Source organism: Periplaneta americana, chromosome 1, assembly GCF_040183065.1.
Source record: "Periplaneta americana isolate PAMFEO1 chromosome 1, P.americana_PAMFEO1_priV1, whole genome shotgun sequence".
NCBI lineage: Eukaryota > Metazoa > Arthropoda > Insecta > Blattodea > Blattidae > Periplaneta > Periplaneta americana.
Genome location: NC_091117.1, coordinates 134,015,419 through 134,029,952, shown reverse-complemented (window position 1 = coordinate 134,029,952; position 14,534 = coordinate 134,015,419). Strand labels below are relative to the sequence as shown.

Genomic DNA, 14,534 nt, shown 5'->3' with positions numbered 1-14,534 from the left:
TATCTACCATACATTGTAAAATATGCATGGTTACGTTATGTGAATGTTTGAGCATGTGAAATAATATGATTGAAATTGCATGAGAAATTGTGAATGTTACAACAAGAATATCTCTTCTTATGAAAACTGCATGTGCTATTGCACATTCATAATGAAGCATGTCTTTCGAAACTGTCTCATGCAACTTCCAGTCATTTCAATGTTTACCTCTTGCACTGTGTTTCTTCTCAAAATAGTTTTTACAGACAAGACATTTCCTATAAGTCCTAACTCATAAATGTTTATTTTGTCATAAATGAAGTTCTTGATATGTACCGGTATTGGAAAGTTGATTTGCCAAATTTTCGTGCATCTTACAACTCTGTAAATAGTTCGATTCTCTTCCTACATTAAATCTATTAAATCTTAATTTAATATGTGCTCTAAGCTATTGTAAATATTTGAGTTCTTAAATATGTCTGTAATTATATACTACACACACATACATTACACACACACACAGTTGTGAAGAATTTAAAAGATTCGCAATTTAAATAATCATAGTAATAGTCAGATTTCATATTATAAATAATTAAAAATAATGTATACAGTTGATTGACTATAATTCTTGTTATTTTGTCTTTGATTTTAAAATTACATCATCATTTCGCAATGGTAGCAAATATTCTCTTCCTTTTTAATCATTACGTGAGTGTTTTCATGCTGATATTTAAAATCTGTGCCTTTTAAATCCTATCTAAACTTCGAAGCAGTAGCACCCATTAAGGGTGAGCTGTGATTTTTTGTACACTTTTACACAGAGAATAAAAGTTTGTTTTGAGCATAGATTATAATATTCATTGCCACAAACTTAAACTACCGTATTCACATGAAAATTAGTATATTGAGCTTGAAAGAAATTGACAAGAAACCAGACAAGGGATAGTAATTACCAGTACTTCATTAAAAGTCCTGGACTGTTTATGTAATACAGAACTGGGTGAATGACGCAAGTCAAGTATCCGCCATAGTAAAAAAAAAATGCTACAGAACTAACAGGTGACTAAATATAATAAATATTATTAAACTCTTTTGTACATCCCATAAAGAAAAATAAGTACCATACTGGTTAACATATAAACACAGTCTAGTATATACAGTCACGAAGCTTAATACATAGGGAATATGCATCCACAGATAGTTGCTACACACTAGGATTGCTACTTTCGCCTCATCACAGACAATGCGAAATAGTACTGGCACAGTCTATTGTTCCTAGTACCCTCAACAACTCAAGCTTCGTGACTGTATATACTAGACTGTGATATAAATGTGGCAACCTATAGAGGATTATGGTACCATGCATTCACGTGTAATATTAATTTTATTTTTATTATCGGTGTTTTACTGATTGTAATTTGAAATTGAATAATTATAAATACACTGAAATTATCTATTCGTGAGCCAGTTTTCACTCTAGTTGCTGATCACAACTACACTGTCATTTGCCACCAGATGGTGTTAGGCGAGGCCGGTTATAAGAGTGACTGACTATCCATGCATATCAAAAGTTTCTATTAAAGAAATCTTGACTTATTTACAGCAGATGTTGAAAATGATCTCCTTCAGCACACCCACACTCATTGTCTTCAACTGATAGCAAAATTCAGCAACAAAAATTTAATCTACTTCCTGTATCTCTAGGAATAAGCAGGTGTACCGAGATTGTTTTACATGATTTCAATTTAATTATTTTCGTTATTTCGTGCTGGTATACTCCAATCCCTTGGGCAAGACTTTTAATTGGTTTTGTTGGTGCATGTTCTAATCGTTCCTATCTCGTCTAGTTTCTTCTCTGTTAAAACCTGGAATTTCACATTTTGCTTATTTTCAGGTAATGTCCCCGACTATCTCAAATTTTTCACAAGTCTTCGAACAGTTTCTCCACTCGGAATATCAGCGTCAGGAAATTCACCTCAAAACAATCTTATTGTCTTACCAACTGACCTAGTTTTAATAAATGTATCGTGGAGAAACACTGTAAAGAAAATTTCATGTACAGCATTTCGAAGTCCTTATCACAAAGGCTGTAGGCCTATACAGTATACTGAATTCTTTACACTGTAAAGAAACAGTACTTATTTTCTCACAAAGAAGAAATACTAAAATCGTGCAACTGTAAGCTTGTTCACTCAGTGTAGAACTGATTGAATGCTTCTGACCAGGCAAGGTGCCGGTACTCGAATGACCATACTGTAGCTTGACTCTGCTGGCTGGCGACATGTCACACCCTTTAACAGATAATGGAGAAAACTGACTCACGAACTACTGTAATAATCTCACTGTATGTATTATTATATTTCGATACAAAGTTATGAGATTTATAAACTTGCATTTTCACAACTTTAGGAGGTATTACCCTCAAATATTTCTGCATAAGATCGTTAACACACTTCTCGTAGTTTTATTCGTACATAATTTAGCGTGCTATAATCTACTTTTAAACTGATCAAATTTGACTTAAACATATTGATAGCTTTGGGAGTATTCCAAGTTTGTTTTTACAAATAGAGAATTTCAACGATTTTGCCGAATATGTTCTTTATTGAAAAGAACATTCTTTAGTTTTATTTCCGAGTTTATGAAACTAAATTGTAAAACTTTAAGCTTACAAAAGCAAATTAAATAGTTAAGGCAACTGCAATAATATGTGATACTGTTCGGTTATGAATACTTCTTTTGAGATGTAATCAATAAGAAGTTTCAAAATGTTAGGAAATTTCCTATCATTATATGGTCAATATAGGCCTATTTATTAATAGTAAAAAAATTTGAACGTATATTAATTATCGGTATATATGGAACAATAATAACTTATTCCTGGTTAAAATTTCCGTAACTCAATTATAACTAGAATAAGAAAATAGAGTATAATCTAAAACTCAAAATAATAATTTTTTTATAGTCGAACACAGAAGAAATTAATCAAGCAGGAATAATTTTGTGCGAAATACTTCAGTTATTTCACTCTGTCATAAATGTAAATACATTCACCCTTTCGGAGCTATGCATTGGCTTGTTCATTGGGCAGATAGTGGAAAATTCTGTAGCCTACATTATCAAGGATATACTGACACATACAATATGTCTCCAGTTTCGGGAACGAAATTACAGTTGTGTTGGTTTGAATGTTTTATTTTTGTTTCGGTTTACAAAATGACGAGTATGGGTCTTAATGAAGAACATGCAGTATATTTTCTCATCATATGAAGAAACATTTCAAAATTAGTGACAGCAGCTAACAAGAAATTTTTCACTAGGTTCACTGAGGTGTATCATACATATCTATTCTCACTTTAGTATTGCAGAACACGCGATTAAAAATCAAACGAGTGATCGCACGTCTGTAAGTGCTATCAATGTCGAGATATTAATGAGAGAGGCTGCGCAGCACATATAATTTTATACAAAACTTCGGCATCTTCATGCCTGTAGTGAGAGGAGGTGGCGTCATTGAGCCTGGTCCCTTAAGTTACATTGGTTCGTGGCCTAACTACTAATAATATTAACATTCTGCTATTGTTTATATTGTTGAATTTCTGCCATTTTTTATTTCACTACGGATCCCAGGATGGGTGCCCATACTCAGTGCGGGGAAAAGGGATTCTATGTGTCGAATCCATTACCAAGAGCTATTCTGCAGGATCCAGTAGATAGGTGCTTTCCTTGGCTTTAGTGATGATAGAGCCAATATGTACAATAGTTCCGAAAAGTTGGATATTTCTATACTTATGACACAATGTAAAAAAATGTGCACTATGTTGAACACTGTGAAAGTTTAAATCACAAAGATATATCTTCCTTCTCCTATCTGGTTTCTAAAAGACAAAAATAGGATATCTGATATTGAATATGGTATTACATTTAAAAGGCATTTGGTTTCTGTTGTAAATATTATTTATTGTCTCAAATTCCTCTGAAGTATTAATGTTTTATTGAATAATGGTTCTTACCTTTATTGAATCTTATGATAATGAAACTATTAATATATTGAAGAACAAGTAGTAATTCACAACACAAATATTCTTGTAAACATTTCTGCTTCTGTAAATATATTCTTAAACTGACACCTTCATTACGCTCTCTGAATTTCAAAGCCTATGTATGGTTTGTAAAAACTACTGAGAAGAAGCACCATATGAATACCTATATATTGTTCTTGCAATAACTCCTATGTGAAATATTTATCGATTTTCAGATTTTTGCTCTATTACTTACTTACTTACTGGCTTTTAAGGAACCCGGAGGTTCATTGCAGCCCTTACATAAGCCCGCCATTGGTTCCTATCCTGAGAAAGATTAATCCAGTCTCTATCATCATATCCCACCTTCCTCAAATCCATATTAATATTATCTTTCCATCTACGTCTCTATTAAATAACTTAAATAGTGATACAGCAAATAATAAAATCTCCTATATGTAATTGAGGGGTTGGGTGCAGGAAGGGCATTTGAGAAAATGTGCCCTTTTTGAGTAAAACGCTTTATTGTGTTCTTTGATCTGTTATGCATATGATCACCAAATTGTAGTTCATTACTGTGATCATAGAGGTCAGGAGTACCCAAAATGTAAAGCCGTGCATAGATAATATTATTACGGTTTCAATTTTCAACATAAATTTTCTCAAAACTTGCATTTGAGAGAAGTGCCTTTCTTGCACCCAACCCCTCAATTACATTTCTTTCTTTCGAAAATGTAAGAATTCACAATCTCCTATGTATCACTGCCATAGAATTGTATAAAAGTGTTTTTTCTTCCTACTGAAAAATTTTATATTTTGCACGTAGGAGTTATTGCAGGAACAATGACGATATGTTTATTATTCTGTATGTACATTCATGCACGATTACATGTTAATTTCTGTCTTTTTCTGTCATGTATGTTGCATGTGCACCTGACTTCTGCAACTTTATGTGTATAGCTCCTGTTGTTGAAGAAAGTGACCCTTGTAATCCATCACCTTGTGGGCCATACAGCCAGTGTCGGAATGTGAATAGGCAGGGTGTGTGTTCATGCCTGCCAACTTACATCGGAACTCCACCAAGTTGTCGACCCGAATGTGTTGCAAGTTCAGAATGTCCTCAAAATAGAGCTTGTGTTAATCAAAAATGTGTTGATCCCTGTCCTGGACCATGTGGTCAGAATACTAGGTGCGAAGTAATCAACCACAGTCCAATCTGTAGCTGTCGTCAAGGTTTCACTGGAGATCCCTTCATCCGATGCTATTCTATTCCACGTAAGCGTTTTCTTATTCTTTCCTGTTCATCTTACAGTGAATTGAGCATCTATTTTATCACATTTAATCTTTATATATGATAAAACTATTCCTTTATTTATCTGAATTACACGCAGAACAGAATTGAATAAAATGATTCATAACATTTCCACTTCATTTGCCATTTGTTGTATTTTGTGCTTATGAATAATTATTATTTTTTTGTATTCACAGCATTTTTATAACATGTCTGAAAATTGTAAATACACGCCACTACTTTATAAATCACATCGTTAATATTATAAAGTAGTCGACAGTAGAAAAGTTCTGAGAGTTATCTGCTATATTGTTGAATTAGAGACACTGTAAACCACTTTAATTGCATGTACACATCCGGAATGTAACTTACAATAAAAGGAACACTATATTCGTTACATTTTTATAATGAGCTACAATACGCAGGAATGAAATTTATTTTATCAAATCTTGGAAAATACAGAACATAAACAAGCTAATGAGATTGGTAAAAGACGATGTTTCAACTGATCATCGACACTAGGAAATGGCAAAGCTATAATGTTAGCAAACAAAATATTACTACAATACATTCGTTCTACCACGCTGTATATAGCTGAGAGATTTCAACTGTCAAAGTTACTATTTAGTTACAGTGAGATATACTGACAAACATACTGATACACTTGTAGGTCTACGCATGAAGAGAACATTTTTACCTAATTGAGAAATGTTAAGAATTTGCATTCTTAGACACAATTTTTAATTGTTTGTTTCAATATAACAAAGCAAATTATTATCTGTAATGTTTTTAGTGAGGCATGGACTTGTTCATTTTATTCAGATATTTCAATATTCGTGCTTTAAGTTTAATTTCTGGTGATGTTTACTTAGGTTTTTTACTATTGATGGTTTTTATATCATAGGGAGTTTTCAGTAATGATAAAATGAGTTCGGTTGGGGAAACATTGAATATCTGCCATGTACGATAATATATATATATATATATATATATATATATATATATATATATATATATGTTTCATTGGGGAGGTGTGGTCATCTAAATGAAGCTAAAGAGAAAGATTTTAGGGCAAGAATAAGAGAAAATACAAAAATTAACAAGTGACTTTTTATTTTCTTTCTTACTAAGACTATTTATTATAACTAGAGCTAGGAAGTTGGTACCAAAACTGTTAAGTTGTGTGAGCTTGGACTATATCTCTACTGAGTGAAAAGTAATAGAGCATCCCTCGATGTTAGTGAAGCAAAATGACAAACGTGTACAGCCAGGTGGTAACCAAACATGTGCTCCAAGAGTCCACAGCCTTAGAACAAGAAAATAATATAAAAAAAAACAATAATTTAAATTATAAAGTTCATAAATTCCAATCTAAATTAATTCACCCATACATATAAAAATAACACACGAAGTATACAATTATAATTCTAGCCTCATTATAATAAATAATAACAATGAACATTTTCAATTTATCAAAATAAATACTCTTTTTAGATTCAGAAAAAAAAACAACATTTCTACTCTGGAAATATTCGTTCTACGTCACAAGACATTACTGGAGCAAACCTGAAATATGATATAGTATTTATTACTATCGTCAGATGAACAACTACTTTGTGAATCTAATAGTGTTTCTATTGTAATGGCAGCTAGGAAGTTCGTATCGTAATTCCAATGTTCAACTTGGACTGTAATGCAACTGAATGCATAGCAGTACGAGATGTCAACATTTAACGAAGAATAATCGGGGGAGAAAAAAATAAACATGTTACACACTCTTTTTGCATAATTATTTAATAACAGATCAGTTTACTTTTTTGAAATCCTACATAATATTCACATTACGTAAATAATACAATAATAACAGAATCTCCTCTGATTGAGGTTCTGGCTGATATGTACATCTATTATCAGGCAGTGCATGTCACTTGACAATATGTGTTAGAGGAAGAACAATTGCATCTGAAATCTGACTTATGTATTATGTAGCTAGTGGGCGATGTATGCAATGGAGGGAAAAGGAACTGGCCACCCTACTCCATTATCTCCTGGCCTAGTTGCCTCATAAGTGGTGCCTTCTTGGTATCACTTGTTAGGTTCAGACCTGTCTTCAAGACAGTTGGCTGAACAACAACAATAACAGAATAGCTCACTTTGTTCAGAATCTAAAATATTTAATATAAATTAGCAATATTCTTCAAACTATTCATGACTCTACACATATCCACAGAATACCACTATGTGTTGTTTGTGAACATACTGTATATCATCTGTAGCAGCCACCGGTGTGGCTCAGTCGGTTAAGGCACTTGCTTGCCTATCTGAAGTTTTGCTCAGGCACGGGTTCAATTCCTGCTTGGGCTGATTACCTGGTTGGGTTTTTTCCGAGGTTTTCCCCAACCGTAAGGTAAATGCTAGGTAATCTATGGCGAATGCTCGACCTCATCTCGCAAATACCATATCGCTATCATCAATCTCTTCGACGCTAAATAATCTTGTAGTTGATACAGCGTCATTAAATAACCAACTAAAAAAATCATCTGTAGCGAGCAGCAGCAGGGTAAGGCGCAGGTGATACTGCTTTGGTATGAACTTCCTAGCTTTGATTATAACTACTACTAATGAAAATTAAGACAGACAAAAATTAAATTTTATTCATAAAATATTTTTAAGAATTCAAAAATACAATACAATGAAAAACAAAAAAATACTTTAAGCAGTAGTTGAAGCCTGAATGATAGCGATCTTGTAGATATTGTGACTCAGCTCTATGGTGCCATCTGTCAATTCAGTCTGCACGTCTTAAGATTCCAGACAAGTCCCATTGGAGTGCCCTACCACCCCCTTAAAGCGTACTACACTTCTACAGACTGATGCCATCTGTATGCCAGTCACAACAGTAGGCCAACATCACTTAGCACCATTTCGGGGAAATGCTATTAAAATTATGATAACGAATATTAAAATGGAGAGTAATGGTGGAATGATGAAGGGAAACAGCAGAATCCTGAGAAAAATTCTCAGGAATCTTGGCTTTGTACACTACAAATACTAATTCACCATCTCCCGGATTCGAATCCAGATCCACAACCATCATTAGCCAGTGCTCTGCCAACTTAACTACCTAGGCTGCGACTCATTGTACATTACATACACCTTGCAAATTGAAAGGGGCGATAGGGTAGGCCTACACTTGAAGGAATAGGAAATCTATATTACATTTTATAATTAAATGCATGGTTAATTAGAAAATTAAGTTGGAAGTTTCAGCAGTCCGACAACATCACTGCTAACACAGTAATCTTTCTTCTACACCTTTTCCAGTTGTATTTCAGAAAATATCAATTGTATTTCAGAAATTATCAAATGTATTTCACATTAGTCAATTTAATTTCAGAAATTATCAATTGTATTTCAGATTTGTCAATTCAATTTCAGATAGTATCAATTGTATTTCAGATTTGTCAATTGTATTTCAGATGGTATCAAATGTATTTCAGATTTGTCAATTGTATTTCAGATGGTATCGAATGTATTTCAGAAAATAAGCAATGCATTTAAGATTACAGAGTCACTTTTATTTCACAAAATAATAAATGTAGGCCTACTTGAGATTTTAACATACATTTAAAAAAATGGAAAATGGATTTAAGAAATCCTCAACTTTATTGCATTTTAGTGTCCGTCAGGCATATTCACCATAGCTAAAGCTGCAGCTTGATGAATTGTACTGTGTTGTACTGCACGAGCACAATCACCACCAACAATATTATGTGTGTTGCTCCATCAATTTCACTCTCTACAGTAGGTGAATTAGCCTACAACACCAGGAGCTATGACGTCAGGAATTCCAAGATGGGTTTTTACGTACATTTTCACTTTACACCAAATGATCTCGATTGGATTTAACATTGGAGAATAAGGTGCCAACTGTAACTTCTGAAATACAAATGATAGTTTCTGAAATACAATTGACAAATCTGAAATACAATTGATGTTTTATGGAATACAACTGGAAATGGTGTAGTAATAAAGATCTAAGAAGTCAACGAACTCAGGTCTATCTCTGTATACAAGCCTCCTCTCTCGCTACATTGTTGCAGTCTGTTCCCAACGTGGTTCTTAAATTAAATTTACACGAAAACCGTCCACACTATTGAAATACACCAGAGAGATTTTCTATCGATATGGACAAAAGTCACAATCCTACTTACAATAGTTACTGAATATGAGGATGTTAAACATTTGGAAAAAACATTTTTTTCTGAGAAAACTATGAACTTTTAACCAATATGGTATTGCACTTTTCTGTTACATACAACATGAGCTATTCGCTCTGAAAATCTGCAGGATTATTTCATTCCCACTCCGTATAGTCTTCTGTACATAGCAACTTAGAACAAATTGCTATAACATGTATAATTTTTTCCTGAGAAATTATTTCATTCTGGTTTCCTAATACTTATATATAGAAATTTTGATTATACCTATTTTTATTGTAGGCCTACCTTCTACATAAAATAGTGTCCTATTGTTACCAATAACGTTTTTTGCATTCTAAAATGTACCAGTTAATATGCGATATTTCTCTATATTATTAGAAATTAAGACTACTGATACACTCTTTAACTTCAATATAGCACACCTGATTGTTGTATATAGACAGCTTTTCGGTTTCCAGAGTTTAAATCTGAAGTCCTTATAGTCCGTAGTCCTTCATGTGATATATTATTATATTAATTATGACATTCATCAGTTGATTTGCAGTGTTTACTGCTGCAGTTTTCATATTTTATCATTACATACTACCTGTGTACCTAATATACAGAAAAATATAGGGTGTCATTTAAAAATATTTCTGATGATGTTACAACTCGCACAACAGTGTTATCAAGAATGCGTTGTTTTTGTGAAAAAGTGTCTTTTAAAATATACTGTTTGTCGAGTCTGAGCGTTTTTCGAAAAACATTTTCATTTAGCTGTAGCAGAAAATATGTGTGACTTTTGAAACGCTGTGTATGTGCGAAGCCCTATAACCTACAAAAGTCATTATGTTGAAATTCAAAGAGAAAGTAGACCCTAGTTAATGTATGCAATCACAGATGTCACCAGTAGTGGATGATTTGTATGGAAAAAATGTTTTTTGTCACTTCTGAAAATGTTTGTTTTTTGCTTACACTCTTCATTTAACGAAAACATGATCAGAATTATAAAATAGTTTTAGTATAAGGCTGTATAACACACATAAGTGGAACTTCAAACTGGAAAATAATGACATGATCATCTGAAATAAGAAAAAAGATTATTAATCATCATCATCATCCTTCATGCATTTGGCAGCTTTGCCTGTAGCAGTTTATAACTTACTTTTCTGGCCATCGTTTTCTTGGCTATCCAATGTCCTGCAAATCGGTCTGAAGTTCATAAACCATTGTGGTAGCCTAGTTGGTTGCATTCTTTGTATGTGGCATAACCAATTATTTGTCTATTGCTTTATTCTGTCATTTATCTACTCGTATAATATTTCTAATTCTTCTAGGATAGCTATATTTCTTTTATGATATGTTATTTTGTATTCTGCAATATTTATTAGATGACGTACCATTAGCCGAATGGCTAGGGCGTCGGCTTTCCACTCTGGTAACCCGAGTTCGAATCCCAGCAAATTCAACTGGAATTTATGGTAGACAAAGACAGTGTTTCGTGGTATGCTCCCGTTTGCCCTACCAGCATTCCACCATTCCTTCATTAATCATCATACAGTGTTATGTAGGTAGTTCGCCTCGTATGCTACACCAAAAGCAACACCTTCATGGTGACTGAAAGGACAACAAGCTTTGGAAAGCCACCTATTAGATGGGGATACTTGGGTGAATGACACAAGTCAAGTGTCCGCATTAGTTAAAAAAAAATGTATGTCTTATATACTGTACTTGTACCTCGTTTATTTTGACTCAAATCTAGTTTTGTTCTTTTCCATTTAAAATCCTAATTTTGTTGTCATACAATAACTTTGGGACAGACGTCGCTTCTTGAAACTTCAGCACAGTATCCTTTCTAAACTTATTTTTAAAATGCCTGCTTATCGTGTCATTAATCAATACTTAAACTTGTTTACTTGATCTACAGTATAGTATTGTTATCTATTAGTCTTCAATCTTACGTTGTATTTACCCCAGAATGATTATCACGTTATAAAATATGCATTATGTTAAAATCAAACAGTATTAAAAAAACACATAGCAATGCAATTAAAATTAATTCACTAAACATGTTTCGGGAAATACTATCCCATCATCAGTAGCAATGAGGCTGGTTCAGCTGTTGTTCATGCTAGTGCATCCTGCTGGTACCCAACAAGAAGTAGTTGCGTGCATACAATGTAAGCAGAACCACGTCTCTGTTTCAAGGCTAGTTGAATGCAAAGTGCGGAACTCGAGAATGTCGCAGTGTGAGCAACAGGCAAATGCCAAGTTCTGCAAAAAATTGGGCAAATCCGCTCGCGAAATGTTTCAAATGATCAAGCATGTGTACTGCGAAGAAGCCTTGGACCGCAGTGCTGTGTTTAAGTGGCACCAATGTTTTGCGCAGGGCAGAGACAGTTTAGAGGATGATGAGCATACTGGTCGGCCAAAAATGGTCCAAACTGAATGCAAGATCAAAGAAGTTACAATGTTGATGCATGCCAACTGCTGTCAATCAGTAGATGATCTCGCAGCTGCAGCAGCAGTAGGGATTAGCATGGTACTTGCTACAAAATTCTGTCTGATGACCTGAACATGTTGCATGTTGACGATGATGCGACATTTCTGAACCAGATCATATCAGGAGATGAAACATGGCATTTTCAGTACGATCCACAACTGAAACGACAATCAGCCTCATGGAAATCGCCATTATCGCCATGAAGGAAAAAACCGCGAAAGGACAGGTCAAAAGGCAAGATAATGCTTGAACTCTTTTTCGACTCACCGAGAACTGTTCACATGGAATTCATCTAACAAGGAGCAACTGTAAACAAGACTGATACAAGGAGATCCTTCGCCGTCTACTCTATTCAATTCACCGTAAGCATCCTGAGCTTTAGCGTAGGAAGAACTGGCTGTTGCTACACGACAACTCCTCTGCACATTGATCTGTACTTGTCCAAGAGGGACTGACAAGGCAACAGGTCACCATTTTGCCACACCCTCCATACTCGTCTGATCTTGCACCATGTGATTTCTTTCTCATTTTCCACTTGAAAGCAAAGCTACGTGGGCGTATATATCAATCGACCAAGATCATCACTGCCACAAGAAAAACAGTACAGAAACTTTCTGACAGTATATTTCAGCAATGTTTCCGGCAGCTGTACTGACGTTGGCAGACTGCATAGTGGCCAACAGCGACTACTTTGAGGGACGATGTGGATCTGTGTAAGTGTGTATAGAGATCTTGTAATATAGTGCGACTGAACAGTCCACAAACTTAATGTCTCGTATGTCGAGTCGTAAGTTTTTTTTTTCTGAAGAAATAGTCGCCATAACGTGAGTTTAAATGATTTGATTATCATCATTTGGATAGGCCTAACCGACGCAGTTTTATGAAATGAATTGCGAACTATGATCCACGTCTTTATGTTTAAATGAAATACCTTTGCATACGCTTGTTTTTATAGGTTACAACACATTTTATACTTATTTACTTGAGATTCAATTTTTATAGAACTATAGTCGTCATTACAATGAAAATCTGACTCGCGTTGTCATGCAGTCCTTTAAGCAAAAATGATTCCATGAATAAGTTTACGAAGTAGGCTACGGTACCAATATAACTTCGTGAATCACAGTTAATCAGTGGCAGTTTTTCATTGATGCATTTGAATCATCGAGTCACATATTTTTCTAATACACTGTATCAGTGGCGTGTGGTGATAAATAATCCTGGTGGTGCACAAATATTTATTATGATTATGATTATCATAATATTATTACACCCTATTATTATTATTATCATTATTACTATTATTATAAATACTAACTACGACTAACTATTAACATATGTTATATAGGTATAGGTTTACATAAATTTTTTAGTCAAGAAATTGCAGTTAATCATTTTCCTATGTAGGTCCATTAATAGCAAAGTAAAGTGTTCAATTTCTATTGCAGCACACCGTAAATAATATTCTTTTCACTATATTGCATTTTATAACAAAGTCACACGTTCACAAGCATTCAATACGTCTGTCGTCTCATCAGCCTTAACCGCTAAAAAGTCAGCAGCATTCTTTATTTCTTTGAAATCTCATCATGGCATACATCAAAATGGCTTGAAGGACTTCGTTCTGTATAGTGTTTGATGTGCTCTTAAACACTGTTCCTCTTTCCAAATGTTTCTTAAGAGTGCGTCTAATTCAGAACTGAAATTGATGAGGCCAAGAAAAATACTAGCCTTTAAAGATGAGTTTTCGTCATCGTAACCTCTTAATGCCAAATCAAAAGCTCCACAAAACCGCACGCACATATCTGTTCTTTGTAACTTTATCATTGTGAAGTTCGACAGTCTAATTGAATCCAATTGTGTCTGTATGTTTGTTTGACCCAACACTGCTAATTTAACATTACTGTTGTGTGCAGCTGAAGAACCGTGTTTCTTAATTCTTTCATTCATGTGCTTCAAATCAATCATACCTGCAGAATGGTAATCAAAATTATTTAGTTACTACGCACAGTCCTAAATTCAAACAGAAAAATAAATAAAATTCATAAAACGTACTTGTTTTTGTCAATGAATGTTCGCCGCCGAACAATAGGCAAGGAAAACAAAATACAGCATCTTTTATATTGCAGCCACATATTGTATTTTTCGTAAGTCCGACTGTTGAATTTTCTTGTCACTTCTCTATTACTGTTATTCGTCACAATTTTAATTCCTATGTACGTCTACTCATCTTCTTTATTTTTATCTTTTCGTGTAAAAGTCTTACAGAAAATTACACATTTAAAAGATTTTGGACACTATTCATTGCAATATTTATGATGGAACGAGCTAACAACTACTGCAGACAGCTTGAGAACACATCTGAAAGTGCTCCTAATCCCTCCTACGCACACTGTACTGGCTCCCTACCCTGCTCCAAAGCCTGCCAGTGAAACACTATTACTGCACATGCTCCAATAGGACAGTGTGCCGCAAGTGTTGAGCGGTAAACGTAAGTCCCAGGCTTCAACAAGACCAGTACACGTGCAGTATTATTT

The 14,534-nt window shown here is 34.2% G+C and overlaps 1 protein-coding gene across 1 annotated transcript in view; it reads left to right on the top strand.

Annotated features, from left to right (window-relative positions):
- Positions 1 to 14,534, top strand: part of dpy (dumpy) — a 673,297-nt gene that overhangs the window by 487,960 nt on the left and 170,803 nt on the right. Inside the window, exon 87 of the mRNA XM_069827690.1 lies at positions 4,962 to 5,276. Within this exon, the coding sequence (XP_069683791.1) occupies positions 4,962 to 5,276 (315 nt within the window). The remainder of the gene's footprint in view (positions 1 to 4,961; positions 5,277 to 14,534) is intronic.